The sequence below is a fragment of the Scyliorhinus canicula genome, chromosome 19 (genome assembly GCF_902713615.1).
Source record: "Scyliorhinus canicula chromosome 19, sScyCan1.1, whole genome shotgun sequence".
In the NCBI taxonomy this organism is placed as follows: Eukaryota; Metazoa; Chordata; class Chondrichthyes; order Carcharhiniformes; family Scyliorhinidae; genus Scyliorhinus; species Scyliorhinus canicula.
This window is the reverse complement of record NC_052164.1, coordinates 65,668,284-65,687,721: the sequence shown is the minus strand read 5'-3', so window position 1 is coordinate 65,687,721 and position 19,438 is coordinate 65,668,284. Positions and strand designations below refer to the sequence as shown.

Sequence of the window (19,438 nt, the reverse complement as noted above, 5' to 3'; positions counted from 1 at the left end):
GCAAACTGTGACAAGTGGTGGTGTGCCTCAGACATTAATGCTGGGACCTCAACCTTTTGCAATTTATATAAATGACATGGATGAGGGACCGAAGGTGTGCACACTAAATTTGTTGATGACACAAAGATAGGTAGGAAAGAATGTTGTTAAGAGGACGTGAAAAGAGAAGTTGCCATAGTCCCTGAGGACCATAGGTGGCTCTCCCCTTTTGACAGAGGACAGATTGGTGGTGATTTAACCTGGGGATCACCACACCTCAGGTGAGGGGAAAAGTGCCTTCATGAACAGCCTCAGCCAGTTATTGGAATTGAACCCGCAATGTTAGAAAAGCTCCGCATATCGAGCCAGCCATCCAGCTAACCCCCAAAGAGGACACAAGGAGGCTACAAAGGGATATAAATAGGTTAAGTGATTGGGCAAAGATCTGGCAAATGGCATATAATGCGACTGAGATGAGGAGAATTTCTTTCTTTCAGAGGGTCCCTAGAGCTCTTCCTCAAAAGGGAGTGGAAGCAGAGCCGGTTAGATTCCTGATAAGAGAGAGGGGATGAAAGGTTATTGGGAGTAGTCGGAATGTTGTTGGGGTCTCAATCCGATCAGCTGTGATTTTATTGAACAGTTCTGCAGACTCGAGAGGCTGTGAGTGGCCTTCTGTCACTATAATTCATATGTTTGTTTCCCCAACCTCATTCTAACTGCAATGAAACCTTGATCCAGGTCTTTTCACTACCAAATTCAACTACTCTAAAGGTCATTGATCTGAAACTTTTTTAAATTTAAAGTACCCAATTAATTTTTTATCGAATTAAGGTGCAATTTAGAGTGGCCAATCCACCTACCCTGCACATCTTTGGGTTGTGGGGGGTGAGACCAATGTAGACACGGAGAGAATGTGCAAACTCCACACGGACAGTGACCCAGGGCCATGATTGAACCGGGGTCCTCGGCAGCATGAACCAGCAGTGCTAACCACTGCACCATCATGCCGTCCCTTGATCTGAAACTTTTAACTGTTTCTCGCTCCACAGATGCTGTCTGACCTGCTGAGTATTTCCAGCACTTTCTGTTTTTATTCCAGATTTACAATTTATTGTGTTACTTTCAATTGTTCGAATGTTGCATGGCCAAGACTCCCATCTTTCACCCTCTTATGAAATTTTGGTAATCTAAACCTCTGCTGCCTCTATCTTTAATTGCATCAAAACCACACTCCCACACCATTCCTATCCTTGCTGATCTACATTGGCTTTTGCTGCCCCACCACTTTGAGTTTAGAATTCTCATCTTCATGCTTAAGTTGCTTCATCACCTTGCCCTTGCTTGTCTCCATAACCTCCTCCAGCTGTCTGACCATTTATATCCCTGACCCCATTCACCCCCCACCACCATTGGCGCCCATGCGTTCATGCAACTTGACTCCATGTTCTGGAATCCCCTCCGTAACCCACTTGGCCTTTCAACCTCCTTCAAAACCTTCCCAAAAGCCCACTTCATTGACAATGTTTTTGCTGTCCCCCCTATATCCTATTTTTTGCATTTGTGTCCAGTTATTATTGATTAACCCTCAGCAGAGCACTCTGGAATTACTTTTTTCAATGTTGAAGACTCAATGCAAGTTGTTGTCGATAAGCTAGATAGGTTTTTGTGACAACCCAGTAGTCACAAGGTCACCATTACTGAGTTTTTAATTCTACATCCTCCTTTTTTTTAGTTCCCGAATTTATTTAATTAATTGAATTTAAGTTTCCAGCAGGTGTGGAGGTATTTGAACTCATATCCCCAGATTTTAGTTTGTGTGTGAGCGCGCGCGCACATCTTGTACTTGTGCTGTGTTGATTTGTTAAAATTATTTCAGTTGAAGTTGCTGAGAAAATATCAGTGCTTTGGAGCTGAGCCATGCTGTGGCCCAATTTGGCAACAGCCAGAGACTGAAACAGAACTTCCTTTGAAATTACTGCGTTAAATTATTCCAGCACTGGTCTGTCACATGGCGATAGTTTTTCAGTGGTTTCACGACTCTATTTAAAACCATATATTCTTGCTCCTTTCTTCCCTATCATTTTCTTCTCAATTATCCTGAAAGTTCTGACTCGGAATAGAGTATAGTAATAATCTGTAACTCTCCAGCAGCTTTCACCGGCAAATGTTCTTTACCACATGCACCTTGCCAGTAAGTATTTCCAGGATACTAAATTAAAAATATATATATTTTCAGCATGTGTTTTGAGGTGTCTAACCCAGAGGAATAGAAGTGTGTGTCCAAGTCAGGATAGTTATGACTTGAAGGGGAACTTGGAAGTGATGGTGCCCCCCTGATTTTGCTGCTCTTGTTCACGTTAGTGACATTAAGACTTGGAGGTGCTGCCAAAATAAACTTGTTGATTTGCTGCAGTGCAGCCAAGGTGTCCCAGATGTGCAGGAACAGTAACAGGGATGCTGAGCAGGCAAAGTGCTGTGTCCTGGGTGGTGCCGAACATCACCAGTGTTTTACACCAGCCACAGTCATCCAGGCAAGTGGTAAACATTCCCTATGATTTTCGACTTGTAGATGATGGAGGGACCTTCTGTCCTGCCATGCCCTTTTTAAAATTATTTTTTAATATTAATTTAGAGTGCCCAATTATTTTTTTCCAATTAAAGGGCCAATCCACCTAAACTGCACATCTTTGGGTTGTGGGGGTGAAACAGACACAGACACAGCGAGAATCTGCAAGCTCCATTCAGACAGTGACCCGGGGCCAGGATCAAACCGGGTCCTCAGCGCCATGAGGCAATAATGCTAACCGCTGCGCCACCTTGCCGCCCTCTCCCATGCCCTTCTAATCAATGCTGGCATAGTTGATTCACTTAAGTTTCAAGGATGTTTTTGGTGGGGAGCCTGAAGCTGCAGATACTGTTGAAAGTTTGGGTGAGGTGGTTTGGGCTTTTCTTGTTGGATACTGTCTTGCACTTACATTGCTTATCGTTTGTGACCAGAAGCCTGGATATTGTCTGGGTCTTGTTGTTGACTGACATGTGATATCTCATTATTGGAAGGCTTGCAAATGGTGATAAACACTAACATTGTCAGTCAGTATCCCTTCCCTAATCTTGTGATGAGAGTAAGATCTGATGCCGCTGTAGATTATTTCCTCACAGACGCAATCCAGAGGAACTCTTGCAATGATGCTCTTGTGAGTTAACCTCCAAGGACCATGCCTGACTTCATTTTGTGTCAAGTGTGAATGCAGCCACTTTCCCTTTGACCCCCCCCCCCCCCCCCCCCCCCCCCCCCCACACACACACACACACACACACATTGATGGTAGGTTTCCGTCCAACCTTTGGGTCCAAGGTTAAGGACCGCCCCAAAGAGAGCGAAATCTCAAGAGGGATAAAAGAGGACACAGCCATGTGTTCTGTCTCTTTTGGATCCGGCCTGTGCCAACCCAATTGTAGCAGGAACAGCCAGCCCAGTTCAAGACCAATGATCGCTACCTGACAGATGAACCCAGCAGAGACAGCCACTTTCTTCGAACCAGTCAAGTGAAATCCAGATAAAGGCCTTATCCATTTGCACAGTGCTGATCGCCCTGAAGTTAAGTACAGGTTATTGTAGCTGATAGGTGTAGTTTAATTCGTAGTAGATATTGTGTTTGCATGTTGAGATAACTCTGGTGTACGTAAATAAACCATCTTTTGAACTAACTAACTGGTTGTGTGGTCATTTGATCGATTTCAGGGAAGGCTTGTGGTTCACTGAGATAAATAGAAATACCCACAGTATTGGCGACGCTGTTGGGAACGAAACAGAGCAACATGTGTGTTTTTTTTAAAAAAATGTTTCCTATTTTTTTTTGTCAACCACCTTAAATCGGTATCCTCCTGATCCTCTACAGTTTGTGAACATAGAATTCTGCACAGGATTGCTGCAGGGGGGTGTAAATCAAACCATGTATCCCAACTAAGTGTTTATGATCCGTATTTTTTCCTTAATAAATGGTCTCTGATTCTTGTTTTTCTTGAGTTGGCGAATGGGAAAAATAGGGTAAAATTTCATGTCCCCCAGAGGGCGGTTTAGAGAGAGGAGCATGTGATCAGTTGGGAGGAGATCCAGGGTGGGCTCTGCTGCCCCACCACATAACTAATGACCACTTGAGGGTCTCATCCTGCCACTGCTGGTATTCTACCCACAGCAGGTGAGGGTCTCACCATGCAGGGAGACCAACAAGGAAACCGTATTGAGTTTGCTTGCAGCATTGGGCTGTCCCTCATTCTTGGGCATCAGTGCCTCATCGAGGAACAAAACATTGAAAAGAGAGGGCCTGCTTGTAGCCACCCATCTTGCACTTTCCTTGACCCCCCCCCCCCCTTTCCTAATGACCCCAACCTCACTGTCACTTACCTTTCTCTGGGAATCCCATGATGAATCCCGGCAAAGGACCAAGTTTTCCCACTGACGCTGCTAATAATGAAGAGCTGCCAGCCTCTCTGATTGGCCAACTGCTCTACTGTGGGAAGTAAAGAAATTAAATGTCCCTGTGGGGTGGGGGACGCATTGTAGGGGGTTCCCGCTGTTTAATTTGGAACTTAATTCCCTTGGGGCTCCTGTTGATCATATTTTGGGGGGGTGGGGGGGGGGGGGGGGGCAGTGGCAGTGCCGCAGCCCCCCTCCCCTCAGTATCAATAGGTTCTGCCCATTGAAACTGAATGAGAAAGCATGGAGGGCTCTGTCTAAGGGCTGAATCCCCAGAAACCCTGATTCTACTCCCTCCACCACAGGCAATAAATTCGTCCTCTGGTTTCAGGCATGGCATCAAACGAAATGTGGCAGCAAGCCGACAGCATCAGATATTCGGTATTCCAGTGAGGCCGAATCAATAAAAATCCATTTGCTTGATTTAGAATTGGGAAATAAATGTGAGTAATCCATTCAGAAAGAACATGCAGTTCCCTGCCTTCCACTCCCCAACCCCTGACACAATATCCAAACCTTTCTTAAACAATTTGGGGATTTTCCTAGGCTGCTACTGTACAATGGCTCCTGTTATTCCCATGAACAGTCATGCAGATTTTCTGAACTCACCCATATTTATGAATGTATTTTCTTTCAGTGGGTGTACAACATTCTGGAAAAGAAAGCAGAAGTTGAGAGGATAATTTATGAAAATCCAGATCCACAAGATGGTTTTCTCCTGATTCCAGACCTTAAGTGGAATCAGAAGCAGGTAGGATTATGCATGAAGTGTCATTTTGTTCTTTCTGGGATGTGGGTGTGCTGGCAAGGACATATTTATTATCCATCCTGGTTGTCTTGAGCAGCTGGGGATGGGCCTTCTCCTTGACCGACCGCGGTTCCTGTGATGAGCGACCCATTTTCACAAGGGAAAATCAGTCTGTTGCCCAAGAACACGGCAATCCACCTTGAATTGTCTTTGCCAATCTGGCGCCAAACTCTGTCCAGCTTTCCCAGGGTTCCTCTGGTTTTATATTATGTAGTGGCCCGACCCATAGAACTGTGCAATGTTAAAACCACAGAGACAGCATCAGTCAGTTGGTATCACCATAATATATTCACTGTTCTGTTCCTCCACCACTCCGTCTTTATTTTGAGTTCACTTTGTGCCGACCACCTCTCCTGTGCCATCAGTATCAGTTTCTGACAGAGTCTCATTATCAATGAGGTGATATAGTTGAGAGGAATCTTCCTCTGGTTTCAGGCACGGCGTCAAACAAAATTTGGCAGCAAGCCTACAGCATTCGATATAAGGTAATTTGATAAAACATTTGGTCAAAGTGAAACCTCTTAAGGGAGAAGAAAGAGACAGAGAGATTTAGCAAAGGAATTCCAGAGTCTAGAGCCTTGCCAGCTGAAGATTGTATTGTCTGTGGTGGAGTGAGTAGAATCAGGGATGCTGGAGAACAGAATTGTAGGAATGCAGGGGTTTCGGCAAATTGTAGAGCCGGAAATGATTAGCCTGTTTTCAGATTAGGTCTCTAAAGGGCATCATTGTAAATGAGAAATAGATGAGGAGCCAGGATAGATCCTCAGAGGACTCCATAGATAGTGGCCGGGATTCTCCGAGCCCGCGCTGGGTCGGAGAATCGCTGGGGGGGGCACGAGAATCCCGCCACGCTGCTCCGACGCCAGGCCGCCGATTCTCTGCCGACTGGAGAATTGGTACCAATTGCGCCTGCGCGGTAGCCGCGGCCCCGGTCGGGGGCCATTGTAAGCGGCACCCGCGGCGATTCTCCACGCTCGATGGGCCGAGTGCCCGCCGACGTAGTTCACATATGGTCCCACCCGGCGGGTCCTTGGCGTTCCGGCTGCGGGGGCCGTCCTTGTGGTAGGAGCGGGGGGGATCCGACTCCACGGGGGGCCTCCACGGTGGTCAGGCCCGCAATCGGGGGCCACCGATCGGTGGGTGCGCTCATTCCGGGGTGGTCTATGTTCCTCCGCACCGGGCCCCTGTAGGGCTCCGCCATGTTGTGCGGGGGTCGGCGCAGAGACGGCCGACGCGCACATGCGTGGATCCGCGCCAGCCGTGCAGGGCCGACTTTTGGCGGAGGAGCAGCGCACAGCACTGGAGGCCCATTGATGTCGGCGTCGCTCGTGCCGGTTTTGACGCCAGCGCCAACATTTGGCCGCGATATCAGAAAATCCCAGCCAAGGTTTCTGGAGCATGAAAAAAAAACCTTTACAGGTGATTTTCTGGCTAGAGCTGGACAGACCAGAATGAAACCACTCACCGGCAGTCCCATACAGCAGGATGATGGAGGAGAGGGATTGACAGATGGTGTGGCCAACCATGGCAACGGCTGCAGACAGATTGATAAGAATGAGGAGGGATAGTTTGCCATGGTCACAGGCATAGAGAGTGTGATTTGTGCTAGGGCTCGAAGTTGTGGGACAGATTTGGGACATTCAAAGATTTTGGAGAGGAGGAAGTTTGGTATGAACTGTACTTTGCAGGAGAAGAGGGATCAAGAGAGGTTTTTTTGAGTAGGTGACAACCGATTTGAAGGAGAGGGAGAGATAATACAATATCGGCTATTATGGGGGCCAGAAAGAGGTATTGGATGATCAGCAGTTTAGTGGGAGTAGGGTTGAGGGCATAGGAAGTGGGTGTCATGGGTAAATGAGTTTGGAGATGGCATCTGGTTTAACACAGGGCTAGATCGCTGGCTTTGAAAGCAGACCATGGCAGTCCAGCAGCACGGTTCAATTCCCGTACCAGCCTCCCCGAACAGGCGCCGGAATGTGGCGACTAGGGGCTTTTCACAGTCACTTCATTTGACGCCTATTTGTGACAATAAACGATTTTCATTTCATTTCATCTGGGAAGATGGGAAAGGAACTAGAGAAAGATGTAGGGCAAGGGATGGGGGGAACATTAGGGAAGGTTTAACCCAGTGGGACTGGAGAAGGGAAGTCATGATCACAGTGACAATAAACTCCATGAGCTCCATTCCCTTACTGTGGACATGGGAAGGGCGGCATGCGGCGCAGTGGTTAACACTGGGACTATGGCACTGAGGACCCGGGTTCGAATCCCGGCCCTGAGTCACTTTCCGTATGGAGTTTGCACTTTCTCCCCAAATCTGCGTGGGTTAGGTGGATTGGCCACACTAAATTGCCCCTTAATTAGAAAATAAATAATTGGGTGCTCTAAATTTATTTTAAAAAAGAGAGACATGGGAAGGAAGAGAAGGATTGAAGGAGTCATTTTGTAATAGTAAAAGGGACCATGGATTTTCATTCTATCCCAGCATGATCCTGGGACAGTGAGGAGTTTTGACAGAGGACAGCAAGGTCTGGTGGTGCTTTGTGTTCTAGACAAATTTGGCGATGAATGGCTGAACTAGTTGTCCGTCATAAATGACATGCCAGGGCAGCATGGTGGCACGGTGGTTAGTTAGCATTGCTGCCTCATGGCGCCGAGGTCCCAATCTCGATCCCGGCTCTGAGTCACTGTCCGTATGGAGTTTGCACTTTCTCCCCAAGTCTGCGTGGGTTTCATGCCCACAACCCAAAGATGTGTAGGTTAGGTGAATTGGCCACACTAAATTGCCCCTTAATTGGAAAACATGAATTGTATACACTAAATTTATTTATTTTTTAAAAAATGTAAATAAATGACATGTCAGTTATTCACCGTTTCCCTTGTATTCTGCAGGTGGATGACCTGTACCTGATTGCTATTTGTCATCGCAGAGGGGTGAAGTCACTGCGGGACCTAACAGCAGAACACCTGACGATGTTGCGGAACATACTGCAAGAAGGACAGGCGAGTGACTAAATGTTTGCTGCTGAACCAGACTGTTCGTAACCGTGGTCTTGCATTTAACTCTTAAGATGAACCTCCGACCACACGTCCATGCCGATTATTTACACCTCTGTTACATTGTACATCTTGGACCTTTCCTCCGCATGTCCTTTGCTAAACCCCTCATCCATGCCTTTGTCACTTCTACACTTGATTATTCCAATGTACTACTGGCTAGCCTGCTACACACTATCCTCTGCACACTTAGGTTATTCAAAACTCGGCTGCTCTTGTTTCAATTTGCCCCAAACCCACTCGCTCAACTCTCCTGTTCTCTACCTCTCAAGCAAGCAACATTTTGATTTGAGATTTCTCGGGCGCGATTCTCCGCAAATCCGGCGTACCGTGAAACTGGCCGTGTTTCACGCCAGCCTCGGAGTTCCGTCCCGGGACCCGATTCTCTCCCCCCCCCCCCCCCCCCCCCACAAGGCGGGGCTAGTATCGGGGCCGGGGGAATCATGGCGACGGGGAGTTAGCGAACGTCGCTAACTCCGCCCGCCAAGAGTCACGGCGACTGACGCGCACAATGCGCGGATGACGTCATCACTCAGACGCGTCAAACCCGCGTATGCGCGGGCCGTCATGCCCCTCAGCCGCCCCGCGGACTGATCCTGCGGGGCGGCGGAAGAACAAATAGTGCGCGGGTATCGGACCTGGTGCCTGCGATCGGTGCCCACCGATCGCAGGCCCATGCCACCTTTGGCACGGCCGTGCCAATAGGTGCCATGGTTGTCCAGGACGGGCACTTGCGGCCGTTTTCACGAATGCTGAAAGCAGGTGTGATCGCGGCCGTGAAAACGGCCGTAAACTCCGCGGTATTCGGCCCATCGGCCTGCGGAGAATCGCTGTTCGCCGTAAAAAAACGGCGAGCAACGATTCGTGTTGGGGGGCGGCCGGAGGGTGGGAGAATAGCGGGAGGCCGTGAAAATTGTCGGGAAGGCCCTCCCGCTATTCCCCGACCCGTCGTGGGCAGCGGAGAATCACGCCCCTCATCCTTGATTTCAAATCGCTTCCTGGCCTTGGCTTTGTCCCTCCCCGTCTCTATAATCATTTCTCCTCTTACAACAACCCTCGGTCTCAGCGGCTCACACATTCTGACTATTGAGCATTCACAGTTTTAGCCACTACACCATTGATGGCTGTGGCTTCAGCTTGTCCAGGCCCTGAGTTTTAGAATGCCCTCCCTATATCTTTTTGCCCCTCTTCCTTATTCTCTTTTTACAAATTTGCTCCTTAAACCCTTCCTCTTTGACCAAGCTTATTTTAACTAAGAAAGGTGCAGAACAGGAAAGGCCTTCATGAATAACCTCAGTTGGTATGGGAATTGAACCTGTGCTGTTGGCCTCACAAATCAGCCATACGCCCAACTGAGCTAATCGGCCCCCAGTAGTGAAGATACATTTAAGAGAAGCACTTGAGAGAGAAGTATGTAAATAGTTACGATGGTAAATTTCGATGAGAAAAGATAGAAGGGAGGCTCGAGTGTGGCATAACCACCAACATGGACTGGTTGGGCTGAGTGACCCGTTTATGTGCTGCATATCCAATGTAATACTATATTAGGGCGGCACTGTGGCACAATGACTAGCATTGCAGCCTCACAGCGCCAGGGACCCGGGTTCGATTCCGACTTTGGGTGACTGTGGAGTTTATGTGTTCTCACCGTGTCTGCGTGCACTGTAGGGATTTAATGCACTTCATTGTTGGTCTGATCAATCTGCAATTTCTGCATTTAGCATGGAAAGCCAGCATTTAACCTGGAGCTGGCTAGATAATATCCAAATATGGAATGAAACCACCCAACTTTACAGCACTTTGGTAGTCATTGGGCACTTTGCGTCTCTGACAGCTCTTGGTCAGAGCAATCCAGAACTGACCCCACAGTGCCGCTCTCCCTCAACAGCCCTTTATCATGTTCAATTTCCCAAATTTATTCAATCTTCCCTTTGCCTCGTGTGCAGCCAAAATCTGTCGTTCTCTTCCATTTGCTTACAGCCATTGTAGCCAAACCTTGTAAATGGGCCATGTCCTCGCTGTGCCACACACATGGATGTTGACAGTGACAAGTTGATCAATGCACGCAATGCTAATTGCTGACATGACAGCATTTGTAGAAAGAGATGTGCTGGCAGCCCCTGGGGAATTGGGCGACCATGTTGTTATGCCAGCTGCGATAAATCTGCTTTTAGCAGAAAAAGCCCTTCAACTGGCTCAAGAAGACTAGTCGCATTACAAATACACCCAATTTTCCCATTTTCTTTTAAAGATAAAGTACATCCAAATTACTTCGCTTTTTGAGTCTTTGGCAGCATCAGATCGCCTCGAGGGCATCTTTATAAATAAACCCCCAAAACAATTTTCCCTAATTGCTGCATCATTAGATTCACCTGAGAGTTCCAAAATTTCCAGGCACCGATTTTTTTTCTTAACAATATGTGGAGGATTTGAAATGAAAATTAAGAATGTTGTAAGTCTTTCTGTCCTGTGAATCGTGGACATTGAAGAAATCACGGTGTAATAGTCACGGGACTGTGAACAAAGTGTCAGTGTTGGTACCATCGGAAGACTAGGATGGTTTTATACTGAGTGTTTATCCCTTCGAGGGTTTCCAGATTTTGTTTGGCTATCGGAGAGAGGCAGATGTGGAGTGAGTGGAGGAGAAGCATCATCTTGTTGACTGGAAAAGGAGTAGCTCTGAAAATTACTATTTGTCTAGATAAGCTGGGTTTGTTTTCCCTGGAGCAGAGGAGGGTGAGGTGGGCATCAAATAGAGATACATAAAATGATGAGAGGCTTAAATTGGGTAGATCGTAAGAATCTTTTCCCCATGGCAGAGGTGTCTTAAGACCAGAGGACTTAAGGTGTCTAAGACCAGAGGGTTAAGACCAGGCTTACGGTGAGGAGGCAGTGGTTTAGAGGGGACCCGAGGAAATATTTTTTTTCACCCAGAGTGTGGTGGAAATATGGAACGTGCTGCCTCAGAAGGTGGTGGAGGAAGGTAATCTTGCAATATTAAAGAAGTACCTGGACGAGCACTTAAATCGTTTAGTAGGCTATGTACCAAGTGCTGATAAATGGGATTAGTAGAGACTGGTATTTAATGGTCGGCATAGAACGTGGTGGGCCGAAGGACCTGTTTCTGTGATTGTATGAGCCTATGACATCATACAGCATTGTCAAAGTGTACATGAGGGCCTAAAACCTTGTGGGATATGGGAAGGATGCCTGTACCTTGTATTGTCCACTGTTCTGTGCATTAGTCTTTTGAAGTGACAGTATAACTTTGCACTATGCTACAAGATTCTATAATCTAGTCTTGCTTACAAAGGTGCACTTTAAGGCCATTGTTCTAAAACTCTGATTTTCGATCCTGCAGGTGGCCATCGCCAAGCGTTATAATATTCCACAAAGCCAGTTGAGGATTTACTTTCATTATCAACCCTCCTACTACCATCTTCACATTCACTTCACTGCTCTTAGCTATGATGCTCCAGGGTCCATGGTGGAACGTGCACATCTACTTTCCAGCGTCATAGAGAACCTGCAAACTGACCCAGAGTATTACCAGAAACGAACCTTAACCTTTGCCTTGAAGGCTGATGACCCCCTCCTGCAGAGTTTCAAAGAGGCAGAAAGGGTGTAGAAGATGGAGAAATTTTAGTTTGTACCTGGTCAGTCTTTACGGTCTGTTTTCTTTGCATTGAATCGACCTGGCACCACATGCATGTTGAGTTGGGTTACACTGCTTTAGAAACATCAACACTAGAGACAGAACCCCTTTCAGCAAACTGGCTCTCAGTTTGACCTCCAGACACACAAAACACAGATCTTTAATTGAGTTTCCATTTGGACAAAATAAATGTTGTTGCTATGGCTCTAAAATGTTCCCCTCCAGAATTTAGAGACAGCCAAGTGTAACTTTAAAAAGAAGGGAGCGTAGGGCAGCACGGTGGCGCAGTGGTTAGCACTGGGACTACGGCGCTGAGGACGCGGGTTCGAATCCCAGCCCTGGGTCACTGTCCTTGTGAAGTTTGCACATTCTCCCCATGTCTGTGTGGGTTTCACCACCACAACCCAAAGATGTACAGGTTAGGTGGATTGGCCTCACTAAATTGCCCCTTAATTGGAAAACAAATAATTGGGTACTCTAAATTTATGAAAAACAAAAAAATAGGAGCGCACTTGGTTTGTCGGTATAGTTAGGCTTGACTTTCTGATCACTATTCTGCTTTTCCTCACAAGGAAGTTGATGGGGGTGGGGTGGAGACAGAGATGTGAGCAATCGTAAGCTTCTGGAAACACAGCCAAAATTGCTGAATAGAGTTTGTATTCTGGCTTACCCATGCAGAAATGCTTGGGAATCTTTATTCTGAGTATGCAGGGGTTAGGCTGGCTGAGGGCTCCTCAATGGAGCATCTGTCTCCACTGCTCATGCTTCTAAACCAGTATAACCCAACTCCGTGTATGTATATTTATGTGTGGTTGGATTCAGGCACTTGATTCTGTCTTTTTCCTGTCATGGAAGATTTTCTCTTTCTTATTTGTAGCCAAGCAATCTTTTTATGAAGTGATAGTTAAAAGGTTTTGCTACAAGTATAGCAATGCTTACATATCCCTCTTGTCTTCCCTCCTGGAAGGATGTGGCTGGGGTAAAATTCCACTGGCATCAAAACAACTTCAGCCCTGGCCATTCTTCACGTGCAAACCAATAATTGGGCCATGTCATGCTAATCAACCAAAGGGATGCCATAGTCCTTTTGAGGCAAAGTATGCAGTTCTATACTTCCACTGGATGGAAGTGGGAGCCTTATCTGTTTTTCATTCTTCACCCACCCCATCTTTGCCAGTGCTCAGGAGGTGAAATTTCTGAGGAAGCAGCCAGTTAACTCAACACAGCGGAGGCGACATACGAAAACGACAGACAGATGAATTCCAGCTGGTCCATCAAGCTGGTCATGTTCTCAAGATGGCCGGATCATCATGCCTGCACACTTCCTCCCCCCGCAGCATAGGTTCTCCAATTCAAGAACACACTACAGGACCCAGCAAACCATTGCAGGAACTGATGAAATGAAATGAAAATGAAAATCGCTTATTGTCACGAGTAGGCTTCAATTAAGTTACTATGAAAAGCCCCTAGTCGCCACATTCCGGCACCTGTCCGGGGAGGCTGGTACGGGAATCAAACCGTGCTGCTGGCCTGCTTGGTCTGCTTTAAAAGCCAGCGATTTAGCCCAGTGAGCTAAACCAGCCCCTTCCATTGTCCCATTTGTGAGATATCTTGTGATGTCTCAGCAGCTAGTGACAGTGACCTGCTCCAATGCCGTTGTCTTGAGTTTCACACATGACCACAGGGAACTTTCTCTCTTGGAAGTCGATTTCCAAGTACAGAAATACTTGGCCTCCTGCCAACCCATTGCCTTGCTGTTGCGATTGGGTTTAGTTGCCTTCTATGTGGGGGAATTGCAGGTATGTAACCACATGGAAGAGAGTTTGAACAATGCCAGCTGAGCCTCCGTGATTCCTTTATTGGCAGTATTCTTCCCCTCCCATTGCTCATCCCCAGAAAACTCTTCTGTTTGCTTGGACCACTGTTACCCAATTGGCAAAAGCACTCCAGTCCCTTGATGGTGATTAAATCACACATAGGAAGGAATAGCAAGCCAGAATCTCACATGATACACAAGTTTGTAAAATAGCCATCAGGGCCAGGGGCTCATGTAAGGTACTTTGCCGCCCAAGATCACTTTTAGATCCCAATTTCTCCTCTGCCTGACATTATTGAGCGCTTCAAGTGCCAGGAACCAAGTCCTAGAACCTCTTAGTGTGGCTAGGTCATCATTTACCAAGAGAGGAGCTGATCTGCCTTTTCTCTATCAATATCCAAAGCTAGATACTTAGCCAACATCACAGGTGGTGTATAAATTAATAAAAATTTGAATCAGAAATGTTTGATACAATGACGGTGTTATAATTTTTTTAATGTAGCTTTGTAATAGTTTAACGATTAATAAACATTTTGAAGAAATAAACTAAACTGTGTCTAATTCCTTCATTACGAAGCCTTACAACACCAGGTTAAAGTCCAACAGGTTTGTTTCAAACACTAGCTATCGGAGCACTGCTGTTTCCTCCAGAAACATTGCAAGACAATGCTTTGAATCCGAGCTTTAGCAGGTAATTAAGTCTTTACAGATCCAGAGATAGGGGTAAACCCAGGTTAAAGAGGTGTGAATTGTCTCAAGCCAGGACAGTTGGTAGGATTTTGCAAGCCCAGGCCAGATGGTGGGGGATGAATGTAATGTGACATGAATCCAAGGTCCAGGCCGTACTCATGTGTGCGGATCTTGGCTATCAGTTTCTGCTCGGTGATTCTGCGTGTCGCGCATCCTGAAGGTCGCCTTGGAGAACGCTTACCTGGAGATCAGAGGATGAATGCCCTTGACAGCTGAAGTGTTCCCCGACTGGAAGGGAACATTCCTGCCTGGCGATTGTCGTGCGATGTCCGGTTATCCGTTGTCGCAGTGTCTGCATGGTCTCACCAATGTACCACGCTTCGGGACATCCTTTCCTGCAGCGTATGAGGTGGACAATGTTGGCTGAGTCGCACGGGTATGTACCACGTATCTGGTGGGTGGTGTTCTTACGTGTAATGGTGGCATCCATGTCGATGATCTGGCACACCTTGCAGAGATTGCCATGACAGGGTTGTATGGTGTAGTGGTCGCTGTTCTGAAGGCTGGGTAGTTTGCTGCAATCAATGGTTTGTTTGAGGTTGCGCGGTTGTTTGAAGGCAAGTCGTGGGGATGACCTTGGCAAGATGTTCATCTTCATTGATGACGCGTTGAAGGCTGCAAAGAAGATATCGTAGTTTCTCCGCTCCGGGGAATTACTGGACGACGAAGGGTACTCTGTCGGTTGTGTCCCATGTTTATATTCGGAGGAGGTCAGTCCGGTTTTTTGCTGTGGCGGGCTGGACTTCAAACAACCGCGCAACCTCAAACAATTTCATGTTTCAAGGAGAAAACCCCAGCCTTTCCAATGTTTCCTGATTGTTGCAGTTTTCCAGTGCTGGCAACATCTTTGTTAATTTCCTCTGTGCGTTCTCTCGCGCAATTACAGCATTTCTGTAATGTGGTGATCAGAACTACACACAGTACTCAAGTTGTGGCCTAACTAATATTTTATATATTTTTAGCATAATTTCCGTGCTCTTATATTCTATACCTCGCTAATAAAATAAAGCACCCACGTGCCTTCTTGATCACTTTATCGACCTGTCCAACTATCTTCAGAGATCTGTGGACATTCACTCTACTTCCTTTACACCCAAGTATTCTCCCATTTATTGTGTAATCCTGTACCTTGTTTGACCTCCCTAAATACATCACCTCACACTTCTCCGGATTGAAGCCATTTGCCAGTTTCTGCCCACCTGATTAGTCCATTGATAACTTCCTGCAACCTACATGTATCCTATTAAATAATGTCCACAGGTTCTTCGACTCCTGGTTCAATTCAAAAGTAGTCTTTATTTGGTTTACTCTTTCCCCACCATTTAACAGTCGATATCACTTGACTAGGACACCATCCCTTAAGAGTGTTTTACACTGAGTAGCTTAAGATACTTTTGCCTCATCACTCATAATCTTTTTGTTGTCGTCTTATTGTTCAAAGCAATGTTCAGTGATCAATAAACAATGAGTATTTGAATCCCTGGAGAGACATCTTGTCACCTCTGCATTTAAAAGGAATCTGAAATCCATGTTCCCTCACTCTCACTTTTTGCCAGTTTTTCTACTTGCATTTCTCTCCCAGGAGTCGAAGGCAGAATTGTTGCATTGTGCTGCCTGTCCTTGAGCCTCCACTTGGTGGAACTGAAATTATTGTCTTGGATGGAGAGGAGGTGCTGATAAAGCAAGCCTAGTTTTTGAGCTATGTGCATCAATGACACCTGATCTTCCTTAATCCCTTTCCCATGGAATGTCTTTTTACCTTGGTAAAGACTCAGTTATAAACAAGCACTTGATGGGGACATAAGGAAGTGGGATCATGTTCCCTGTAGTGGAGTTGCCTGCCTGACCTCGGGTAAAACGTATAGCGAGAATTCTCTTGGTGTGGAAGGGAAATTAATGAGTTGCCAACTTAGAAGCATGCTGGGAAATGCTTGACTATAATTTAACACTGTTTTTGAACGGAAATAAGTAGGTCAGGTAACAAACAAAATACTGCTTAATATTTTGATCTCTGCCTCATTATAGAAAATAGAACTGTACAGCACAGTACAGTCCCTTTGGCCCACGATGTTGTGCCGAACTAGTCTGAAACTAAGATCAAATCAACCTACTCCCAATCATTCTAGTGCACTCCATATGCCTATCCAATAACCGCTTTAAAGTTCCTAAAGTGTCCGACTCCACTACCATAGCTGGGAGTGCGTTCCACGCCCCAACCACTCTCTTGAGTAAAGAACCTACCTCTGACATCCCTCCTATATCTTCCACCATGAATCTTATAGTTATGCTCCCCTGTAACAGCTACATCCACCCGAGGAAAAAGTCGCTGAACGTCCACTCTATCTACCCTTCTCATCATCTTATACACCGCGGGTCAGCACGGTAGCATGGTGGTTAGCATAAATGCTTCACAGCTCCAGGATCCCAGGTTCAGTTCCCGGCTGGGTCACTGTCTGTGCGGAGTCTGCACGTCCTCCCCGTGTGTGCGTGGGTTTCCTCCGGGTGCTCCGGTTTCCTCCCACAGTCCAAAGATGTGCGGGTTAGGTGGATTGGCCATGCTAAATTGCCCATAGTGTCCAAAAAGTAAGGTTAGGGGGGGGGGTTGTTGGGTTACGGGTATAGGGTGGATACGTGGGTTTGAGTAGGGTGATCATTGCTCGGCACAACATCGAGGGCCGAAGGGCCTGTTCTGTGCTGTACTGTTCTATGTTCTATGAGTAAGCGAGCACTTTTCCAGGAGACACATCCGGAGTGAGACTCATACAGAGTGAGAGATTTAAACTTGGTAATTTGGTGCAGTGAGGTAAATCAGCAAAGGTAAGTGGAAAATCTAATTCTGCTGTTTTTCAGTTAAAAGTACAGTGTGGAGCTTAGTGTCTGATTGGTTGAAGCTGCCCCCACCCTAATTGCTGAGAGGCAGTTATCTGTCAATCACCTGAGGCCTGTTGAGGCCTGTTTAGGGGCACATTGTATTATTCTCTTTGAAGTTAAGGTTTTTTTTTGAGTCATCGGTTAGCTGAGGTCTGTATAAAAGACAGACAGAGAGCGCACACAGTAAGCGAGCACTTTTCCAGGAGACACATCCGGAGTGAGACTCATACAGAGTGAGAGATTTAAACTTGGTAAATTTGGTGCAGTGAGGTAATTCGGTGCAGAGTGTGAGGAGGTGTTTTTTAATCCTGGTAAGTGACTGGTAAGTAGTCTCTCTTTTTCTTTTCATTGTCTAATTTATTTATTTTTATTTTGAAATTCTAGTTGTTTAAGTTTACCAAGGGTTTAAGACATGGCAGGAGATCGCAGACCCGTGTCATGCTCCTCGTGTGCGATGTGGGAGCTCAGGGACACGTCCACTGTCCCTGGCTCCTTCACGTGCAAGAAGTGTGTTCAGTTGCAGCTCTTGTTAGACCGCTTGACGGCTCTGGAGCTGCGGATGGACTCACTTTGGAGCATCCGCGATGCTGAGGAGGTCGTGGATAGCACGTTTAGCGAGTTGGTCACACCGCAGGTGAAGGTTACTGAGGGAGATAGAAAATGGGTGACCAAAAGAAAGAGCAAGAGTAGGAAGGCAGTGCAGGTGTCCCCTGCGGTCATCTCCCTGCAAAACAGATATACCGCTTTGGATACTGTTGAGGGAGATGGCTCACCAGGGGAAGGCAGCAGCAGCCAGGTTCATGGCACCGTGGCTGGCTCTGCTGCACAGCAGGGCAGGAAGAAAAATGGCAGGGCTATAGTGATAGGGGACTCGATCGTAAGGGGAATAGACAGGCGGTTCTGTGGACGCAATCGAGACTCCAGGATGGTATGTTGCCTCCCTGGTGCAAGGGTCAAGGATGTCTCGGAGCGGCTGCAGGACATTCTGGGGGGGGGAGGGTGAACAGCCAGCTGTCGTGGTGCACATAGGCACCAACGATATAGGTAAAAAACGGGATGAGGTCCTACAAGCGGAATTCAGGGAGTTAGGAGTTAAACTAAAAAGTAGGACCTCAAAGGTAGTAATTTCAGGATTGCTACCAGTGCCACGAGCTAGTCAGAGTAGGAATGTCAGGATAGATAGGATGAATGCGTGGCTCGAGAGATGGTGCAAGAGGGAGGGATTCAAATTCCTGGGGCATTGGGACCGGTTCTGGGGGAGGTGGGACCAGTACAAACCGGACGGTCTGCACTTGGGCAGGACTGGAACCGATGTCCTAGGGGGGGTGTTTTCTAGAGCTGTTGGGGAGGGTTTAAACTAATGTGGCAGGGGGATGGGAACCAATGCTGGAAGTTGGAAGGTAGTAAAACAGGGACAGAAACAAAAGGAAGTAAGGGGAAAAATGCAAGGCAGAGAAGACATAGTCAGAAATCCATAAGGGCGACAGTACAAGGTACAGTGACTGAGGGGAGCACAGTGAATAGGCCCAGTAATAACAAAAGGAATAAAACTGGAGATGTTAAGATTCAAAACAGAGGTAAAAAACCCAACATAAGTGTACTTTACCTGAATGCTCGTAGTATTCGGAATAAAGTAAATGAGTTGGTGGCACAAATCATCGTAAATGACTATGATTTAGTGGCCATTACTGAAACATGGTTAAAGGATGGTCACGACTGGGAGTTAAATATCCGAGGGTATCAAACTATTCGGAAGGACAGAGCGGATGGTAAGGGAGGTGGTGTTGCTCTGTTATTTAAGGATGACATCCGGGCAATAGTAAGGGATGACATTGGTGCTATGGAGGATAAGGTTGAATCCATTTGGGTGGAAATCAGGAATAGTAAGGCGAAAAAGTCACTGATAGGAGTAGTCTATCGGCCACCAAATAGTAACGAGATGGTGGGGCAGGCAATAAACAAAGAAATAACTGATGCATGTAGAAATGGTACAGCAGTTATCATGGGGGATTTTAATCTACATGT

At 46.7% G+C, this 19,438-nt stretch overlaps 1 protein-coding gene across 1 annotated transcript in view; it reads left to right on the top strand.

Moving 5' to 3' along the window:
- The window catches only part of dcps (decapping enzyme, scavenger), a 94,083-nt gene extending 79,745 nt beyond the window's left edge, over positions 1 to 14,338 (top strand). Inside the window, exons 4-6 of the mRNA XM_038778841.1 lie at positions 5,094 to 5,207; positions 8,157 to 8,267; positions 11,683 to 14,338. Coding sequence (XP_038634769.1) covers positions 5,094 to 5,207; positions 8,157 to 8,267; positions 11,683 to 11,949 — 492 coding nt within the window. The 3' untranslated portion in view covers positions 11,950 to 14,338. The remainder of the gene's footprint in view (positions 1 to 5,093; positions 5,208 to 8,156; positions 8,268 to 11,682) is intronic.
- Positions 14,339 to 19,438: the final 5,100 nt, after the last annotated feature.